General features: G+C 36.8%; 1 protein-coding gene across 1 annotated transcript; it reads right to left on the bottom strand.

Moving 5' to 3' along the window:
* Positions 1-7,874: 7,874 nt before the first annotated feature.
* LOC113637575 (cytochrome c oxidase subunit 7C, mitochondrial) lies at positions 7,875-10,371 on the bottom strand. The gene is made up of 3 exons (XM_027138280.2): positions 10,197-10,371; positions 9,266-9,400; positions 7,875-7,966 (listed from the first exon to the last, which is right to left on the bottom strand). Exons 1-2 carry the CDS (start codon positions 10,269-10,271, stop codon positions 9,284-9,286), a joined length of 192 nt encoding a protein of 63 aa, XP_026994081.1. The 5' UTR covers positions 10,272-10,371; the 3' UTR covers positions 7,875-7,966; positions 9,266-9,283.
* Between the last annotated feature and the right edge of the window lie 11,589 nt (positions 10,372-21,960).

Raw genomic sequence — 21,960 nt, 5'->3', positions numbered from 1 at the left:
CAAACTAGTAGCCTCATATAAGTCACCACATCCCTGAACATGCAGTTACTACAGATGAATAAATGAATAAATATATACTTCATGTCTTCTGAAAGTAAAAAAAACTCTTATTACTACTACTCATTCACACAGTTTATTTTTTCTGGTTACGGCAAGCTGTCTTCCAAGTCTTCATAGCACACCTTCGATTCGTGTTCATAGATGTACTTGTACCTGTTAAGCACAGGAATCTTTTTATTCCGAATAAACTTATTCATATTTGTTTACATGTGTAGTGTATACATAACTGGGAGTGACATGATTACATCATAAAACTACATCAGAGTGCTGAGATATTTCATCTGGATTAGAATTTTTATAGATTACTTTATAATACACACTTCATAAGGCAGCTTTTCTGACCTCACTGTGTTAGAAACCAGGCAGCAAACCAGTGGCAGGGACGTTTCTCTTAGATGGAAGAAAAAGTTGGAACGTTTATTTATTATTATTATTATATTTTATTTCAAGCCAAGCCTCTGCAGGGGTGTGTGAGGCAAGTGATATGATATGAAACTCATATCATTCAAAGAGATTTATGTTTATGCGGAATGTAATAATGAGGATACAAATATACCAGTCACCATTCGGTTATTAAGGGGGCAGGTTGGTCATAATAAGTAGCAGGAAAAGAGAATTAGGAGCTTAGTGGGCTGGCAGGAGTAGAATCTGAATAAGAGAGGAACTTGTAGGAGACAAGCAGAAAATTGTGTATCTCAGAATGCCATGAGAGGACCTGGATCATGCAAGGGAGACATGAGTAAGATTTGAATAGAGCTAAAGCTTACAGGACTCATGTTGGCAGGAACAGGAAATGGATTGAATCAAAAACTCCAGGACTTCAGGATGAGAACAGGAGCTTATGGGCTTTGTGAGGAGCGAGAGTTTATATGCCTTGGGATAGGTGTCCAATGATGGGTGTAGGAAAGATGTAGAATAAAAAGAGACAGTAAAAAGATTTCCAAATCCTAACACACTACACTTTTTAGTGTAGTGGAGTGACACGTGCGCAATGTTGCCTAGTGCAAGATAAAAGCTTTTTTTATCTTTTCTACTGTTGGCAATGATAAAATATCAGCATTTGCAGACTACAGATAAAAGTGTTGCAAAATGGGATCCAGGGACACCACTGGTTTCTGACAAATACAGTATAAACATTATTATCATTTTGAAGATGTAATGGCAGAATTAATTGATATTAACTAATATTATGGTAGTTTTTTTGTTTTGTTTTGTTTATTTACTAATAGAACTAATGTTGGCATAACGGTATTAGAGGTTAGATCTTTGCCTCACACCTTCGGGGATGGAGGTTTTATTCCTGCATCCACACTGTGTGTTGATGTCCTCCCTGTGCTTCAGGAGTTTCCTCCTCGAGTCCAAAGACATGTTTTATAGGTGAACTGACATCTGTAATTGTCACTAAATTGTGCGTGGGATTATGCACCCTGTACAAAGAAGGATAGATGCCAAGAAGTACAGAAAATACATGGGATGCAATGAACTAATATAATTATGTTTTGTTATGGTAAGTTTTTTTTTTCACTTAGGAAGTTGTTAATTTATCCAGTGCTCAATAACATAACCATACATTATGGTAATGACAACTCCAATTTATATATATCTAGGGAAATTTTATTTGTGTTGTTGACTATCCTACTCAGACATTCCCATGCACGTGTTGTGTAGTCTCTACCGTCCAAGCTGTAGAGTTGGGTGTTTTCCAGACTTTGCTGCAAATAAAGACAGTTATGTATGTTTGCTTTAACCAGCATGCCCCAGTGTTTCAACAGACAGCATTGATGCCTCACAGCCCCATGGTCCTTGGTTCAACCCTGAGATTCATTATGGTTTTTTCTTCAAGTTCTCTGGTTTCCTAACATTTTTAATATAAAAATAAATAAATTTATATATATATATATATATATATATATATATATATATATATATATATATATATATATATATATATATATGATGGCTATCCTAACTTGTAGTTATGAATGAGTTCTCATCGTGAACTGCAATGGACCAGCATTTTATCCATAATGTATTCCTAGGATAGGTTCAGGTCCAGAGCCACTCAAGATACAAGAGGTTACTGAAGATACCTGCATGTTTAAAGACATAATCAAGTTGAAAAATGAACCATTTTCCAGGGTTACCTAATCATATTATTGCGATTGTTACGCCAAGGTTTTCTCTAATATCCATCATTCTTAATTATTGTAAAACTAAAAAAAAAAACATTTGCCATTGTCATTTGTCAGAACCAAAATGTTAAACAGATAATTTGAAAGAAAACATAAATTGTAAAGGTTCTCCCTAAGCGTTAGCTGAATAATATCTGATGAACCCACTATACCTTTCTTCACTGAGTCACACTGGGCACTCTGCCTACGGTAAGCCTACCTAAATTAGATTAGATCTCAAACATAGTTTTTTCCTGAGATGAATTCTCAACAGAGGACAGACTTTTCCTCAAGATCACTAATAGATGACAGCAAGCACATTGCAAAGTCCCCTGTAGTTGATACAGTTTATGGTCTGATCAGTGGATTTCCTTATGTTCAACTCTAAACAACCGCAAAACTTTTAGATAGATTTCTGCATTACTGAATCAGTGGTATGCTGTTAAAGATAAAGAGAACATATTGGAGGCTGTCTGGTATAAATGGCATAAGCAGAAGCTAGACAAGAAGTAAGACAAGAGTCCAACTGTGGCAGATGTAAGTAAGACAAGAATTCAAGAACTCAAATGGCAAATGTCTAAAAAAAAAACCCTGAGACTTAACTGTATTAGAAAACTGCACAACAGTGTGCTTTTACTAGCAGCCACCAAAGTGAATGTATGCATTAACTTTGTATGTAGTTAATTTTTAACTTTAAACCCATAAAAATGGCATTTTGTATATCATATAGCTTAAGCTTATTAGTCATCCATTTACACACAAAAAAAGTATCGATCAAAATTGAAATTATTTCTGCAATTGGACAACTACAGTAATTGAATAATTTAATACCGTACATGTGTTAAAGGATGACAAACAAAACTTGAGGTCAGTGCAATTTCAAACACTGTTTGTGAAAATAACACATTTCTTTTCCAACTGTGCCTTTTTTCTCCCAAAACTGAAGAGAAAAAAAATTGCTATATATTTCCTCATAAGGTAAGATAGTTCCTTATTCATCCCACAGAGGGGAAATTTGCATAGTTACAGCGGCAAAGGGATAGCAGCTAAAGAACAAGATCATATCAAGGCATGGTTACTTCAAATTATGAGATAATATAGATATTATATAAATTAATATGTTTATACATCTTAATGTAAATATATATCACAGTTTATGATGGAATATCAAGAATTAACAGTAATATATTGATTAGTATTATTTAGCTTAGCCTTTTAGGCAACACTGTCATTTCAAATCTCACGTTTTTTTTTCCATGTTCTGGTTTCATCGCTCTTCCTAATCTAAAATGTGCTGTTGTGTAATTAACCAAGAGTTTAAGCAGATGAGTGGATGATGCCATTCGTCTGATTTGCACAGCCATAGATTATCTTTTTTTTTTAAACAAAATGAAGGGCTTTTCTCAAGGCCTACCAGATGAACTACCTCCATGATTATGGATAGCACAGACAGATCAGCCACTTGCCATTTAACAACAAGCCACCAGTCAGCCATCTTATCACACTTACCATTAAGTCTCCCAATAGAATTACACCTTTCCCCCAGATCATCCTACAGCAGTACTCTGTGTCTGATAACCGGCAACAAATAGATTCATATTTTGTACCAAAAAAGGGCAGTACTTGTTACTACTGTTTATTATTAATGTTAGTCTCAGCTTAAGAGGACCGTACTGGTTGATTAGAACTTTCCAGACAAATATAATAGTGTTGAAGGTGAAACGAAAATGAAACATGCTAATGTGCAGAAAAGACCTTCTTATTACCTCCAGTATCTCCAGTATCAACATTTTCTAACTACTAATTTTGCTATCATTACAGCACACATTGTAAAACCAGTACAGTGTTGGAGATTCATGGATTGAATTACTCATTCATTTTCTACTGCTTATCCGAACTTCTTGGGTCACGGGGAGCCTGTGCCTATCTCAGGCGTCATCGGGCATCGAGGCAGGATACACCCTGGACGGAGTGCCAACCCACCGCAGGGCACACACACACACTCTCATTCACTCACACACACACACACACACTACGGACAATTTTCCAGAGATGCCAATCAACCTACCATGCATGTCTTTCAACCATTACCATGCAAACTCCACACACACAAGGCAGAGGCAGGAATCGAACCCCCAACCCTGGAGGTGTGAGGCAAACGTGCCAACCACTAAGCCACCGTGCCCCCTGGATTGAATTACTACAAAATAATATTAACGCCTCTTTTGTTACATCCAGGGGAATGATCTGCCAAGCTATCATCTTAAAACTGCAGGAAAACTGAAACAAAACTGGTTCCAGCCATTCTACAGTACCTGCTTGATAGATAACATAACTAAACAACTCAGTAGTTATCTAATTCTTATTGGCCCTGAAAGCCATAATGGAGGCAAGTTCATGCCCCACATCTCTGATACTGACTCTCTTCAGTGCCTGCAGGCAGAGCTGGAGGCTAAATGCTGAATACAAACCCAAATCCTAACACACTCATTACGCCATGTTCACTTCTGAAGTATTGCCATGTCAGTGTGGTTTCTGACACAATACGACAGTGATATCTATACACAGTAAATATTCTATTTAAAATAAACATGCTAAAGAGGCAGTGATCCTAAACAAGCAAAATGATGCATATTGGCTTTACTCTGCACGGGATGATGGGAGACTTTCCATAGAGCTGAAGATGGACTTGAAGATGATCCTGTAATTGCACTATAGAGTTTAAATATTAAATACAGACTTTTCCTTGTACTTTGTATCTACTGGATGGTCAGCTGCATGTACAGTCATCCTTTTAGTGATATACTACAATCTGTGGATTTTTTTTATTTCAGACCATATTTGAAACTGCATAAGTATATCTATGCTATACTGGAGAGTTTGATCTAATCTATATGACACAGCAGACCTAAAAAGACTTGAGGTGACATGTGTCTCAGTGAATCTGATGACACGTATAGTCCTCTAGGTAACCAGATAAAATTCTAATAAATCGTTTTTTTCACTGTCCTGATATTTTCTCTCACACTTTTATGTGAACCATTTTGTAAATACAGCTGGTGCAAAATAAGCTGTCCCCATCACCTGCTAAGCTGTTCGTGTACAGAAAATGTCAGGGATGTGAATGGGATGGAGGCTGTATATGTGAATGTCTAGTAAGACTTTGAGGTCAAACTTTTCTAGTTTGGAAATGTTGCCTAGTACCTGAATCATTTTTTTTTTTGCTGACTGGAATAAGGGAGAAGGCTGTATTTGGCCCTCAGGCCTTGATTTTGACACCTGACATTAATCGGCCAAGACCGTTTATTATTGCATTTGCTTCCATAGCTTAAGGAGAATTTGATGGTACATTAACTCTGCGGAGCTGCATCAGAGGTCAAAATCATTAAAAACTCATACGTAATTATGAAAGTGGTTTTGAATGGCTGTGCTTTATTTTGAAACAGTGCCAATATGCAGAAGTAGTGTGTCTGGCAGAAGTTGGGCTTTGGAGTGGTTTGTTTTAATCATTGAGGCTTATTGTGAGTGTAATGTTCAGTAGCTATGAGTCTGTCTTCTTTTTCAAGGACATGGCAGTGTTATAGACATTCATGAGTGCAGGGATAATCTAAGCCAACACTAGGACTTGGAGGTTGCTTGAAAGTCATGCTGCTGGAGAAAAGATAATATACTGCCTGAATAAAGCCAATTCATAATGTAGGACCTATGACAAGAATGTCACGTATATCGGAAATTTCTATATATGTATTCTGAACATATTAAAATGATGCAATACTGTAAAATAACTCAAGCACCTTTGTCCCTTGCTGTTTTACTATTCTAACATATGACAACATAAATCAATAAAACATTTTTCTCCATAGCCTTCTAGGACTTTTCAGATTCACAGAACTGCCATGTCAGTGGCTCGGACATGTGTCTTCATAATACATACAAATGTCTGCACAGCAGACATCCCCAAAATAAGGCCCAGCTCATGTACTTTTCATAAGTCGTCAGACTGCAGTGCAGCTTGGCTTCCTGTCAGGGGAAGGGTTTTGTGTTGATCTTCGCTGCAGACATTAGGGTGACATTGAGGACTGGGATGTCTGTGTCCTTTCTGAATAATGTACTTTTTAGAGAAACAATTGGGATAATTATAAAACTTCCAGTTTGTGCCATAATGCAGGCAACTCACCTGATCTTCCATAATGAACGCAAATCACCTGATCTTTCTCTAGTCTTGCAGTCTATAAAGTTGCAGTGAAACACAGACTCTCATATACTGAAAAGTGAAATAAGAGTGTCCTGGCATTTGTGCTATTAATGTATTTTGAATGACGTACTTTCCTCACACCAGTCACAATGTGGGATTTCACCCTGGATACAGCACAAGGTATCTCTCTCTCTCACACCTTCATGTTTGCAAATTAAACACTAAAATTAAAATTGTTGTTAAATTATACATTTTCTTTTCACTCAGCATAGAAGCTGCAAGCAGATAAAAGCTAAGGGAACAAAATACTAAATGCAGATGAAAGAAAAAAAAAAGATTTTTGTGTCCTGGACTATCTACATAGAACTTGAAACAGACAACAAACATCAGGTTTTTTTGTGGACACTTGAGTAAACATTTACATGTAAAAATAATTTACATAAATGCATGTGATTACCCACAGAGGTTCTGCTATGAAATCTTTATGCTTAGAAATCTAAATCACTAAAGTCGATGGGTTCAACATTATGTTTTCAAGCACTTACTTCAAGCTGTTATTTTCTGCTCAATACAACCCTACCTTAAGTGTTGTTCAAGCATTAAAAAGACACTTCAGTACTGCTCAATTCCTTCCCTTCTATAAACCCTTGATTTTCCCCTCCAACCAGACACTTTCATCACCTTGTTTCTTTTAATCCCAACCTATCATTCAGGCACAATTCCATTGCTCTGTAATCTCCACTTCTCTTCTTACCAACCGTTCTATTTGGGCCAATGTTCTTTCCTGATAACGCAATGCCATTTGTGGTCTCTTTGCCCTGATGGCTCCAGATATGAAGGACAATGTAACACACTTGGTACACTGTAATGCCACACAGACACACAATACACAATCTTCCCACCTGCAGGTTATTGCAGCATTTTATCTTTTAGATTCAGCACCAAGTCAAGAGTAGAAAAACTGACCAACAATTGAATTGAGAAGTTTTCTGCAAACTATTGTGTGTCCCCACCAGTAGCAGGTTAATAGAGCTGAAATGGGTCATCCAGTGAAATTCAGCAGTGTATAAACAAAGATTTCAGATGCACAACTAGACTTCTCAGAATCTGCTTCAACAGGCATATTTAAACACTCCATGTTGTAATTTTGTTCAGTTTGGGAACATCTTGTTTAAGCTTGGCTGGAAAGTGATAAGTGCTAAGTGCTTTTTAAATGACAGTGGAAAAAAAACTTCAGGAACTGGTTATAGCATTGTGCTTGTACCCAAAGCTATTCCAGTCAGCGCAAAATTGACTTTACTCCCTTAACAGGTTTCTTTACAAAAAACAAGCTACAAATTCAACATCTCACTTGTCCGTTAAAGCTGCCAGTTCAGCTTATACCCTTTATAATCTCTGTATGATGCACTTAAATCAACAAAATAAATGGAAAATGAGAGAAAACTGTATAACATTATATCATTTTATTTACAAATTAGCATTAAGGGAACCCAGTCTGAAGAATGAAGAGAGCTGCTGCTGTGGACACATTCACAATGACCTGTAACACAAATATAATTATAATTAGTGAAATTGGGATTTAGTGAAACTTCATGGTAGCAGCTGGTACATGAAACAAATCTAAGAAAAGGGGCAAATTATTTGTCAAACAGTGGCATGCACAGCTACTAGTTTGTATGAACACGGCTGTTTGAAATTCAAGGAAAAACAGTAACCAAATCCAGAATGTGATTCTATGTAAAATCATACTGTATAGTTTTTATTGCTGTGTATGTACTACATGTGGACATAAGTTTATAATTTTAGATCAAGAGGTAATATATAATTATTAATAAAACGGTCATTTTACAATGAGAAAAAGACTTAACTTTAGCAATAAAATAGTCTGTTTCCCTGTGGAACAGATTTATAAGCATTTACACATCACCACTACACACACTTCTGCAGTCAATCAGTAACCTTATCAATATTAGTCAGAAAGCTAAATCGCTATCAGTCAGGTTGCCATTTCTACTCACTATTTCATGGATTTTCAGCATTCAATTGTTCACCAACTATTTACTAAAATCAGAAAAGACCAAATACAGCATCTGCTCTTTGAAACCACTGCAGCATGTACTACGAAAACATGTAGACTACATAGCAACTAATTTCTACTGTAGAACAAAACGACCTGCATCTAAACAACATTTACACTGTATTGTGGAGAACCAGAGGTTCTTCTCTTTGTGGAAACCTCTTTCCTGCAGACATACTGGATCTAACTGAGCACACGATCATTAAGCACAATGGTTTGCGTCAGGAGGTTCATGTTAGGGCTGGAATCCCTGATCTAAACAACTCATGGTTAGTAGTGTAATGAAGCATTGCATGCCTTTGAATTGGTTAAAATTGCACTTCTCTGAAGGTTCCTGCTAACAGATTCGAAAATCTTTAAGGATTAACAAACGTTATATAATGTTCCAGACTTAAAAATTAAAATCACCTGATGAGTGTGCCATGTAGATTGTGTGCGAAATGAAACATATTGATTAACAGGCCATTGTTTTTTAGCCATGTGATCAATAATTGTTCAGCTTTAGAAAGAGCGTGCAGCAAGAGAAGTAAAAGAAGAAGAAGGAAAAAAAAAAAACACCAAGCAACCGTAACTACTACGAGAAGCTGAAACACACGTCTTTTCATAAGCCGCATCTTTTCCCATTCTGTGAACTTACTTTCCGAGAGGGATTTTCGTGTGCATTTAATCTGATTGCTCTTTTCACCATACTGGACTTATTGCAGTGTAACACAGTATCCAGGGCTATTTTCAGAAATGAAAACTGTCAGAAAACAAGCGTACCATTGACAAGCAAGCACATCACTTCTTCAGGATCTGGTGCCTGACTATGATGAAGGGAAAAGTAAAGCCACTGCCAAAGAACAGCACCATCATCCCCAGCAATTTCCACTTGTTCTCTACAGAGAAAGGCAGGTTCTGCAAGACAACACATTAGTTTATTTAAAACAAACCATACCAAGGAAAATCCATTAAAATGTAATTATTAGCATGATGCTATAAGCTGACCAAAAATCCTGGCATAACAAAACAGCAGTGTTATGGTGACATATCCTTTAACTCGAGTAACATTGGATACCTAAACATTTTGTGATAACGTTTTCTATCTGTGTGTCTACACCTTAACACATGATTCGTGTTGAACTTCTACGGAATATTAACTCTATCCAGTTCATAAAGCTTTATAAAAGATGAAGCGTGAATTTGTTCCTTTAGGGCTTGGTAGCAAATTAGCATGCTAGCAACGACAGCTGTTTGAAACCCTGGTTGATTAGCTAAATATATCAAACAAAGCCTTCTGTTATGAGTAACGCGTGGTTATTTTGAAAGCAAGTCGACATTTATTTATTTGCGTTAAACAGTCATTGTAAACCGTTTACAGTAAAGTAAGAGCTGTTAGCATGTACAGTTAGCCGCGATAATAAAGGCGCCTTGCTAGCGTTACATGAGGAAGTGAGCCGCCGAAGTTACATTATTTCTCCAAAATTTCGATTAAAAAAAGTTGACTCAATTATTTACGTCAAACGGTATAGTTTTGTAAAGGTTTACGTGGTTAAATCATTACCTGCCGGTTAAAGCTAACGGTAGTTAGCACTCATTCAGAAACATGACCTCCAAACGGGCTTCAGGTCTAAGACAAGGCCTCGTTAGCTAAAGCTAACTAGCCGTCTATGAATCGAATTATATTACAATAAAGCGTGTGAAAGCTCACTACCTGTCCAGGTCCCTCAGCGTAATGAGAAGCGCGGACAGCAGAGGTGGTGAATCTGCGCACGGCTTGTCCAAGCATGTTGCACCGCTAGCTGTGAACTTTAAAAAGCAAATGTAAGCTCGTCTCTTCTCTCTGAGCTTCTCTCGCCAACCTTGAACCGAACAGCCTGATGGGTAATTTAATGTCATGGCAAATGCTGTTGGGAAATGTAGTTCTCTGAAAGAGTTGCTATTAACGCTATTTCCGTATGTTAGCATCAATAAAGATGGGTGGATTTTCTAGAGAGAAAAAAGCGTATACCACTTGTATAAGTCTGAATTTATCACTTTCTCAACCTGTTTGTTGTTTTTTATTTTTGCTACCTATAAGCTCACACGTGCAACATTAAGCCTACATTCTTTTAACCTGAATGTGAAAATGATAATGATATCATAGCACAAATGAGGTCTCAAATCTGATGGATCGGAATATGTTCTGTATACAACAGCTTGGCTACCTGAACAGCAATCAATCAATATTAGCTAAACCTAATAATAAACAGATGGTTATTTAACAAAGAAAATGTATTTGTTGGTATGATGAATCTATATCGGTGTGAGAGTCCCGTGTTCAACGCTTTTTGTGACTGTGCATTTTCCCGCCAAGTCGAAAGTCTTCCTGAGAAACCTGACAAGCTGCATGTTATCTTACGTTTATTAACTAGCAGTCAGACTAAAAAGGATAATTCCGTTTCATGATAAATGACTATAATGTAATTGATAAAAAGGAATTAACTTGTTTGTGGACGTTCCACAACAAAAAAATGTAAATATAAATGTTTATAAATAAGGATATGTTATTCATTAATAAGAAAAAAAAAACACTATAATTGAAATTGCGGTAAGAGAAAAAACACACACTGGGGCATGTTATAGGAATATATCAGCTTCATTGTGGTAAAAGTGTGAATATTCTGTTCTCCGGTCCGGTTGGATTCTCAACTCCGATTGGTCAGAAGTTTTGTGTATTATTTCTGTAGTGCAGCAAGACTCCAGCTGTAACATGAACAATAGGTCATGCCAAAGTGCTCATTCTAATTCCTTATTGTTTTATTAATGTGGAATTAAATGAAATATTTGATTCCTCAGCATCTTCACACTGCAGAGAAAATGAAAGTACCTTAAATACTGTGTGTGTCTCAATTACTTCTCTGGTTCAGTAATCAGGGCACTTAACAGGGAGTCCAGGGCCATTTTAAGAGCTGTCTTTCTCAATTGCAAAATCATTTCAGTGCACTGTAACCTTCGGTTCCTAAATAACCCCATGTTGCTTCGCAAAAAAACAGGGAGCATTGATGATCACTATATATACTTTTTTATTAGAGCTAATGTCATTTTCTGAAGCCTCTCAGGTCGAAAAAAATTGTCAGATGAACTCTCAGCAAATGTAAGAAAGAAATATTGCTATCATTACTAATTATTTAAGTAGCACAACAATGATAACAAGCTTATTTAACATTCTATATACAGTTATAGTCTCACTTTTAAGTGTTTAATGATTAAAAACACACTAGTTATCCTAGGATACTGCTTGAAGTAACACGACAGAAACACGTGTGATCCAGCTAACACATTAATATGACATATAAAACTTTAATATTTTAGATGTTTGGATTTTTACAGTGACTGATGACTAAATTAGAATGTCACTGGAAATTGAACCATCAGCGTCCCAATTATAGTGACATAGGGTCCGTCCCGACTCGTGAAGACAATATGCTAATTTACCACGTAGGGAACTTATTGAGACACACCCACAGCCAAATATATCTATTATTTCTTCTTGTAAAAATTGCAATAAACCAAAAATAAATAATAATATTTGTAGAAATATTTCTATATCTTTACTATTTAAGTTTCTATTTATTCAGTTTAAATTCTTTTAGCTTTTACTGCCATTGCCATGTATTCCATCCGTTACTGATTCTTGCTAAAAAAAAAATGAGCTTAGTTAAAAATGAATAAGATTATCTTAAGCATAAAATCCATCACAAATTGCTCGATTGATTTAGCAATTTAGCTAAATTGGTTGAAATCTTATAATAGGAACAAAAAACTAGATTTTTCAATTTTATTCAGGAAATTAACACTTTTTTTGCAATGTAGCATATACTGTATGGTGCCTCTGCCAGCCGTAGTTTCAGTGATGTTTAGTGTACTGTAATTCAGGCTCGGCTTCTTGTTGGTTGCTTTAAGAAACCACATATTTTGTTAAAACACTTTCAGATAGCATGCTTTATTATTATTCCTTAATAGTTTAATTTAAGGCACCATTCTCTTAGTGGAGATTCTCCAGTTGTAGCAAACTTTTTTTTCTGAATAAATTTTCAAATTATTGTCACTATTTGTGCTTGATGGGTTATTTTTCAACCCATTACTAGACCTACAGTATTCATGTGGAAAGCTCATTGGTGTTCCAAATGTTCATGGATGACAGAGAGATTTGGTTTGTTTGATGCACTAGATTTATACTAACTACAAGGGAAAAAACGCTTGGTGGATTTGAGTATCATGGATTAGTCTTTTTATTTCAGATAAGTGGTCAAAAAAAAAAGCCAGACTTTTCTCCAGTTATTTAAAATTTGTAATTTTTCAAATGATATATACTTTATATTTCCAGTAATTCTGGAGCTGATTATATTTCATTTTCTTCCTCTCTGCACCATGGGTTGTCAAGATGTAATAAAGTATTTCCTTTCCAAACAATAACAATTAAAATTAGGGGTTTTGATGCAACAGTTGAGCACAATGTTATCACCAAGCTACAATTTACAAGCCACCGACAAGCCAAAGTGGTGCAAATTGGCCGTTTACCATGCTTCCATGTTTGAAGCTGAAACCAGTAGTTGAGGTGCAATGGTCCGTGTATGTCGTGGCAATGAGTTTAGAATTAAAGCCAGCACAGTGCACAGGTTGTAAACATGTCTGGCTGAGCTCTGAGTGCATGCTGATGAATTCTCAGAATAGTGAAGTACACACACACACACACACACACACACACACACACACACACACACACACACACACACACACACACACACACACACACACACACACACACACACCAAGTTTCTTTCCCTGCAAAGCTGGTTTCATGCCCATTATGAAGATGAAGAAATGTCACATTTCCCCCAGGTTTCAGCACATGTTACAGTAACGCCACTTAAAACTCGCACAAAGTTAATCCCTACTTTATGACACGGAAAATAAGCATTTTCATGAAAAACGATGCAAGAAAATTTTCCAAAATACATCATTTGGATTCGACCGCTCTTACTTCAAAGAGAGATTTCTGAAGGGTGAAGCCTTGATAAAATGGTTAAGCTTATTTCCTGTAACCAATACTGGTTTATATTTGCAGGCAATGAATCAAATTTACAGGAGAGTTTATAATTAATGAATGAAAAACTTTACAAAGCTTGGACTGGGTAATGTTTTATTTATCTCAAATTCGTATTCAATGGGATTAGTTTAAACACCATGCCATGAAACAACGCTCATACATCACTGCTAAACTCATCATGTGGTATTATAAGCCATGAATATTTATGTGGTAGATCAAAAAAAATGGAATCTTTTAGCTGAACCCCTTCAGCCAAGATTATTTGTCTCAAGCACCCCATGTTAAGACGTTAAGTAGGCTAACGTTAAGTGAAATATTCTAACATTGATTTTTTTTGCATCAATGGTTAGCATGTTTGCCTCATACCTCCAGAGTTATGGATTCAATTCATATTCTTCCTGTGATTCCTCCATATTCTTTCCTCCAGGTACTCTGGTTTGCTCCCCAAGTCCAAAGACATGCGTTGTAGGTTAATTAACATCTCCTCCACCTTGTTCCAGTCTCCGGGTTCACCATAACCCTGTGTAGCAAATCTCTATAGAAAATTGGTCAATGTGTGGATGATCTGCCTGTACGCTGCACATGCAGTTATCTAATCAATCATGTGGCAGCAGCACAGTACACACACTCGGGCAGGTCAGGATCAAATACAGGTCAAGAACTCCAGTTCAGAGACTTCACTTCTGAATGAGGGAAACTGTGGTCTCAGCGATTTTGACCAAGTTGCGATTGGTGCCACACAGTTTAGTTTAAACTGCTGATCTCCTGGGACTTGGGACCACCAACATGCTCAACAGTTCACACATGGTATGAATGGTATGAAAAACAAAAAACATCCAGTGAGCAGCAAATATATAGGCAGGAACACGTAGCCAGGCTGGGTCTAGCTGACAAGAAGGCTATGGTTACTCAAATAACCATGCGCACTCTCACCATACACTTGAAAAGCATGTCAGAATGCATAACCTTGAGGCAGATGAGCTACTGTACAACTGCAGAAGAACACATCAGGTTCCATTTATGTCAGTCAAGAATAGGAGTCTGAAGTTACACTGGGCTAGAGGCCCGCCAACACAGGACTGATGAGGCTGGAAAAATGTCACCTGGTCTGATGAATCTTGGTTTTTGCTGTGACATGAACATGAAGTTGGCATGAATGCATGGATCCAACCGGCTTCAACAGTTCAGCCACATGATGGTGGGGTAACGGTTTGTGGAATCTTTTGATTGCCACAGCCTGTGTATTGTCGCTGACCACGTCCATGCATTTATGGTCATAATTTGAATCTTAAATGGCTACTTTCAGCATGATAACTCTTCACATTACAAACCAGAAGTCATCTCAAACTGGTTCTCCTAGTGGAATTGAAGCCATGAACAACTGAGTGTATACTGAGAGCAAGGAACGGTGCGTAATCACGGAGGAGACCAACACAGAAATAAAATGGCTGGTGAGTGTATATTTAAAATGACATTTTAATGTGACAATGACATTATGACACTATGGTTGGGAAACCATTTGTTTGCAATACAGAGATTAGAACTGTTAAAGAAAAGAAAGGAGAAAAACAGATTGCTCTTCTCTTTTATTCCTTTACATTTACATTTATAGGTTACAGATACGAGTGCCCAACAAGGATACTCCAGATACCCTACAGCAGTCACTGACTTTATTACTCTTCCTCCCTGTAATATTAGATTACTTATGAAGAATTTAATAGAACATGTTGTAAAATGAACTGGGAACAGAGGGGTATAAGTCAGCTCTTATTCAATATATCTCTTCGACTAAGATGGAGAAGACGATTAAAAATTGATGTGTTTCATTTCTTTTATGTGAGCCGGCGTTATTTTCAGACTTCTCCAATTAGACCTATAACAGATTCAAAGATTTAGCTGTTTTTCTAAAATTCTTACAACTCAGCTAATTGACCCACTCAACCTTATTTGTGGCCCAGGTTTGCCAGATTTCATAGAAATACATTTTTTTTCTGTGCTAATATATGTATTACAAAAATATTATCATTTTCTTCCAAAAAAATCTCTTAAAATTACAACATACCAATTTACCAATGAATTTACCAAGGGCATCTTTTTATATTTGGTTAGATCCAAATTAGTTTCTATGCTAATGACACTTTCCAATCTAATTTATCTTTTTTCCTCTCTAATACAAGTGATCTTAACATAATCACAGCTCACACAAGACTCTGAGATTTTCTACATGTAGTTTTCTCATGTTCTCAAGATTTCCACATGTCTTTCTCATGACATTTCTCATGTTGATCACATGCTTTCATTTTTACAGATATAATCTTCTTACAGGAAGAATTATTTTCACTTATTAAACTTTTTAAAAACTTTTTAAATTCCAGCTCATATAAGTCCAGCTCTGCTTCCTCTGTCCTTATAAAAGGTGAATTATTATTTATAGTACAGACTAACCCATAAAATTAGGACAATTCTACTATTTCTTTTGTCAGGTAATTGTTAAATAACTTTCTTTTTTTTGCATTTGAAATGCAGGATTTTTTTGCTAACACAAACATATACAACAGAGTCTTACATGCAGCATTCCCCACAGGCTTAATTAACAGAATTGTGTGTGTTAAATTACACCTCCTAAGCTTTGTGCCTTTTATTGCACCTTCAGTATCTGTTTAGCCTTGATTATAAATCTTCTGTGCACTTTTTTATGCTTTTATTGTGTATATGATGCGGTATGCGTCTATCTATCTATCTATCTATCTATCTATCTATCTATCTATCTATCTATCTATCTATCTATCTATCTATCTATCTATCTATCTATCTATCTATACATGCATAGAAATATACACACATACCTTATATATACTGTATTATGTATGTATCTAGAATTAACACCATGTTAAAGTCTGTGTTCTTGTTTGAGGATATTTTCTCAGTACCTATTCTAAAGCTGTCCATAGTTGAGCTCGGGGCATTGCACTGCAGGCGTTTCAGTGTGTATATGTGTTTGTGTGTGACAGGTAGCTGCGCTTGGTGCTTAGATTCTTTGCTGCTGACACATCCATCATCCTGAGGGAGGTCATGACCTGGCCAGCTGCCACCTGACTGTGCTGTCGTTCAGCAGCTGATTAGGGAAATAAACGGCTCAGGACCAACTTCCTTCAGCACTTCCTGTCAACATGCACAGACAAATCATGTAGCAAAGCAGAACACATTGTTCCAAGCTTTGTATTGTAACTGTAATCAGTTCATCTGGTGTAGAAAAGACCTTGTTCAAGACCACAAATTAGAGCAATGCAAATGCACAAAAAAGACAGATATATTGAGTGATAAATATCAATTAAACATGCATTAGGTGTAAACTGAATCAGTTAACATTAACTATTAACAAACTAATTAAGTTAACACAGGCAGAGGCTTGGTATTCTTTTTAGTGGAAAGGGTTTGTTTTGGCAGCCTAGCATTTCTGCCTGAAATGAAAGATTCCAAAGGGAAAAGTGAATAAGGATAAAATGATCTTGATCTTCTCTGGGTTTTCATTTCTGGATGCCAGCTTTATCTGCTTCTAGCATTAAGAAGGAGGAGGAGGAGGAGGAGGAGGAGGAGGAGGAGGAGGAGGAGGAGGATGGAGCAGTGGGTAGGGCATCTTTTCCTACCACCAAGACTATTTTAGATAATCATTACACAGCTCTGAACCCACTCAACCTCAGGAACACATACATATTTATTTATTCATCCATCCATTCATGCTCACATGTTTGCATTCACTACAGAACAAATGGTTCTGACTGTTAAATACATAACCACATAAGCAGAAAAGTGTCAAGGAAGCCAACCATACTGAAACATGACACATTTTGTGCTTCCTGTATCAATTGATCTTTTTCCACACACATATGAACGTGGAAATCAAAAAGGTAAACCATCTACACAACTTACAGAAACAAGTAACAGGTAGAATCTTGATAGTTCATGATGGTTTTATTTTTATTATTATTGTTTTATCAGTCTTTAAACTAAAAGAAGCTTATTGCATTGCAAATTCTATTGAAGATATAATTGTATGCAATGGCTAAACAGCATAAGAAAAGCATCTCCATGGGGAAAAGATCCTCATAGAAATTCACTGATGTGTATGCTGGGATTGGCTCTGATCCACAGCGACCCTGACCATAAGAAAACGGTTACTAAAGACAAATGAATGAAATGACATAAATGATATTTTGGAAACATCTCACAAATTTACTGTTTTTTACACAAATTTATTGTGTAAAGAAAAGGTTTTTCTTCTAAATTGTATTTAATTGGCTGGCACAGGGGCACAGTGTGTGTTGCCTCTTCACAGCTCCAGGGTTCACATGTTCTTTCTGTGTCCATGAGGGTTTTTTTCTCATTCTCGCAGTTTCCTCTCACCTCCAAAAACATGCCAGTAGGTGGACTGGCAACTCTAAGTTGCTGATAGATGTGAATGAGCATGATCATAGTCTTCAGTGATGCACTGGTGTCCCATCAAGAATGTATTCCCACCACATTCACTGTATTCCTGGGATATACTCCGGATCAGCAGTGACCTTAACTATAAAGCATGGAATGTAACAGTGGTGATAATCATGTGGCAGACATAATTACTCATTCAGTAATTTGGCGTTCTATTTTAAAATCATCCGTGCTGTTCCTCATAACACTACCATATTTCTCCCATTTTCTATCTATTTTCTTTCCTATTATACGAAAACAGACAAACATCAACACATGCACACAAAGCAAAGGACAGATATAATCCAAGTTCTTACAGTGCTAATCAATCAGTCTGTGTGAACAACAACAAAAGCAAATACATTAATTTGTATTCCATCACTGTCATTTCAGCACCAGAAATCACACAACAGCAGCCTGAAAACATTTGTCTCGCATGACCGATCGAGTCATCTGTTGGCATGTTGACTCAAAAGCATTTTTCTGTGCTAATGAATGCTGCCAAGCAGCTACTGGCATCAAAATATTCTGACAATATCATCTGATTATGTGCTTTAAACTGAGATGCCAAACTCAGATGAGTGACATACAAGCCTAAATGGACTAGGCAAAAATAACATCACACAATCGTATGACAATATTATTTGCACCCCCCCCCAAAAAAAAAGAAAAGAAAAAGAAATCAATTAAGTTTGCATTTAACTTCATCACTTGATTGTTTTTTATGTTGATTCACACTCGCTGATTTTACAGATATGAAACAGGGACAATTTGTTTCTGAAGAAAAGCTATGATCGATTTTTATAAACATATTTCTGGGGTTTGATGCAACTACTTGATTCATGAGGACAGTCTGGACTTCAACCTTTATAATAATTAGAAAATCTGAACCAATTACACGTTTTTGAACATCTGGCCTGCAGGGGGCAGCATTGCTTACTGTCCATGGTCAAGTTCAACCACCTGTGGAAGTGAATCGATGAGTTGTTTGATCCATAACCAAAAACAGGAATACAGAAACATCTTAAAGGCTACATTTCTTATATTTTTGCAGTAAAAAACAACAACAAAACAATATTTTTTATGGTCAAGACACAATATCCATGTGTAAGGAAGGCTACCCTAGATAAAAATCACAAGACCTATTTACTCTCCAGTTTACAATCCAGTTCAATATCTATATCAAGGCATATCATTTAGCATACCATTTAGAATCTACAATACAGTCATATTATAACCTTCATTCATTCTTTATTCTTACTTGTGACCTGCTTGTGACTCATTTAAAAAGAGTCACCCAAAAAGAACTGATTCATTTAAATATGTATGAATTTGCCATAGTTATTTATCCCATTTGTCACAAAAAACAATGGAAAGAAAGAAGCAGATAGACAGATAGTTTTTGTTAATTTAGTAGTAGAGACAGTTTGGCCTTGATCTGGGTCAGTTGGGACTGATGCTCTTTGTACATAGCCAACGGCAATGTTATTTACTTTACTTTTATGTCCTGCTTAAAAGTAATAAATTCAAACCTATCAGTCCAGCACCATTTTCTATGATGATGCATGGTCATGGTCTGACAACATGAAGCAGCTTTGCTTAATAAATTGTGAATTCTTGAAGCGTGAATAAAACTAAATGACCACCAGCTTCCTGAGTTTTGTGCTCTTATTGCAACTTGTCTAGAAAAAACAATCTAGAGATGACTAAAGCAAATTGACTATTTTTTTTAATACAGATAACCTTTCAAAAGTGGTACCTGATCTTGGGAATGAATTAGAGAAAACATTTTGCACAATTAATGTTATATGTCAGTGGCTCGGTTTAGTTGAAATTCTCCGGCTCAGTAAGAGATCTAGACCTAAAAATAGAGAACCGTCACTACATGGTGAAAAAGAAATAGGTAGGGTATTACACAAGAACAATAGGCAATCAGTGCAGCGGGGATAAGCTGTGGCCTATTCATTGTGGGGATTTTGTGACACCAATTGCATGCTTTTAGCTGATAGGAATAATTCATATGTACTTTTTTCACTCGTCACCACTGACCACCACATCCCACTGTGTATGCCCAAACCCTTTGCATAAAAGAAACCATGGCAACTCTGTGGGTTTTAGAGAGCAAGAAGAAACAAATGGAAACCATTTCTCAGTTTTACTGTGAATCTCTTCATTTTCTTGCAATTTGAAGACAGCAGTGGTCCTCACTTGAAAGCATGGTAACAATCCCTCATGTTCCCTTTTTCAAACGAGGAGGTAATGAACAAGATTCTTATAAGATAGGTCAAATGGACTTTTGCATGGGGTCCACAAACAGAAACCGAAAAATCACTGGCTTACTGTGTCGAGATAAATTTATTTTAGGTGCTGCTAATTACAATAACTAAGGGCAGGACAGTAATATGATTCAGGATTTAAGATTTTATTTGTCACATACACACTAATCTACACACTAATCTCAAATCCCAGGTCCACTAAGGTGCCACAGCTGGGCCCCTGAGCACGGCCCTTAACCCTCAAGAGTTGTGTAAACTGATATAAAAAAAGTATAACCCATAACCTTGTTCCAGTAGATCAAATCCACATTATCAACTAGTGCTGACTAATATTAATATTGCTCTCTACTTGCTTCTATTTTTTTTATCCATCCCAAGGCATCAAGAGATGTAAAATCTTCAGTAGGATTCCGCTTCATGAGGATTTTTGACATTCAAAGAGAAGATACCAAGCACGTGTGTTCTTTTAGGACAACAACCTCCTGATCACAATTGTCAGTCTGTATATGACTGTAGAAATGACATTAATCATATCAACACTCTGGTGTTTATAATAATTTAGAACCACACTTTCCAGTGTCACCCAAATGACGATGAGGTTCCCTTTTGTGTCTGGTTCCTCTCAAGGTTTCTTCGTCTTCCATCTAAGGGAGTTTTTCCTCACCGCAGTCGCCTCAGTCATCTCAGGCTTGCTCATTCGTGATAAATACAGACACATTTAATATGTCTAATATTAATCCTAAACTTTTGCAGAATATCATTTGTTGTATAATAAACTTTTTGTGCTATATTTCTTATGTTCTGTAAAACTTCTTTGAGACAATGTCTTTTGCTATAAAAATAAAATTGAACTGAACATAATATTCCTGCAGAGGGGGCATGGTGGCTTAGTGGGTAGCACGTTCACCTCACACCTCCAGGGTCGGGGGTCGATTCCCGCCTCCGCCTTGTGTGTGCGGAGTTTGCATGTTCTCCCCGTGCCTCGGGGGTTTCCTCCGGGTACTCTGGTTTCCTCCACTGGTCCAAAGACATGCATGGTAGGTTGATTGGCATCTCTGGAAAATTGTCCGTAGTGTGTGATTGCGTGAGTGAATGAGAGTGTGTGTGCCCTGCGATGGGTTGGCACTCCGTCCAGGGTGTATCCTGCCTTGATGCCCGATGATGCCTGAGATAGGCACAGGCTCCCCGTGACCCGAGGTAGTTCGGATAAAGCGGTAGAAAATGAGTGAGTGAGAGAGATAATATTCCTGCCTCGTGCACATTCGTTCTGAATTTGATGTGATTTCTGACTAGGACAAAGCAGCTCCTAAACTGACTGAGAATGAGAAGAATCTTCACTTTGTTTGTGATATAGATTTTATGCTGATTTCACAATAAGCACCATTTGCTAGTTTCTTGTGTGGTCAGGATAAAATAACTATGAATAAATGTTCATATTTATATATACATTCCCCCATATATGACCCCTCAGTACAGAATATTTTTAATGAATGTAATTTAACTATTACAATATTACAGTCATCAAATCAAATATTGCATCCTAACCAGAAGCCCGAATCACATCAACTCACTCCTTTCCATGCAGAGGAGCAGCGATTCTACTTTGGCCTCACAAATATCCCAGCTTCTCATCCTATCTTTAA

This window comes from Tachysurus fulvidraco, chromosome 9, assembly GCF_022655615.1.
Source record: "Tachysurus fulvidraco isolate hzauxx_2018 chromosome 9, HZAU_PFXX_2.0, whole genome shotgun sequence".
NCBI lineage: Eukaryota > Metazoa > Chordata > Actinopteri > Siluriformes > Bagridae > Tachysurus > Tachysurus fulvidraco.
This window is presented reverse-complemented; position numbering and strand designations above follow the sequence as displayed.

Bases quoted from the DNA above. Each gene is read 5' to 3' on its own strand.
- LOC113637575 (XM_027138280.2), bottom strand. From the start codon at position 10,271: ATGCTTGGACAAGCCGTGCGCAGATTCACCACCTCTGCTGTCCGCGCT. The intron at 9,401-10,196 runs GTAGTGAGCTTT...GTTGTCTTGCAG, and splicing joins ACGCTGAGGGACCTGGACAG to AACCTGCCTTTCTCTGTAGA.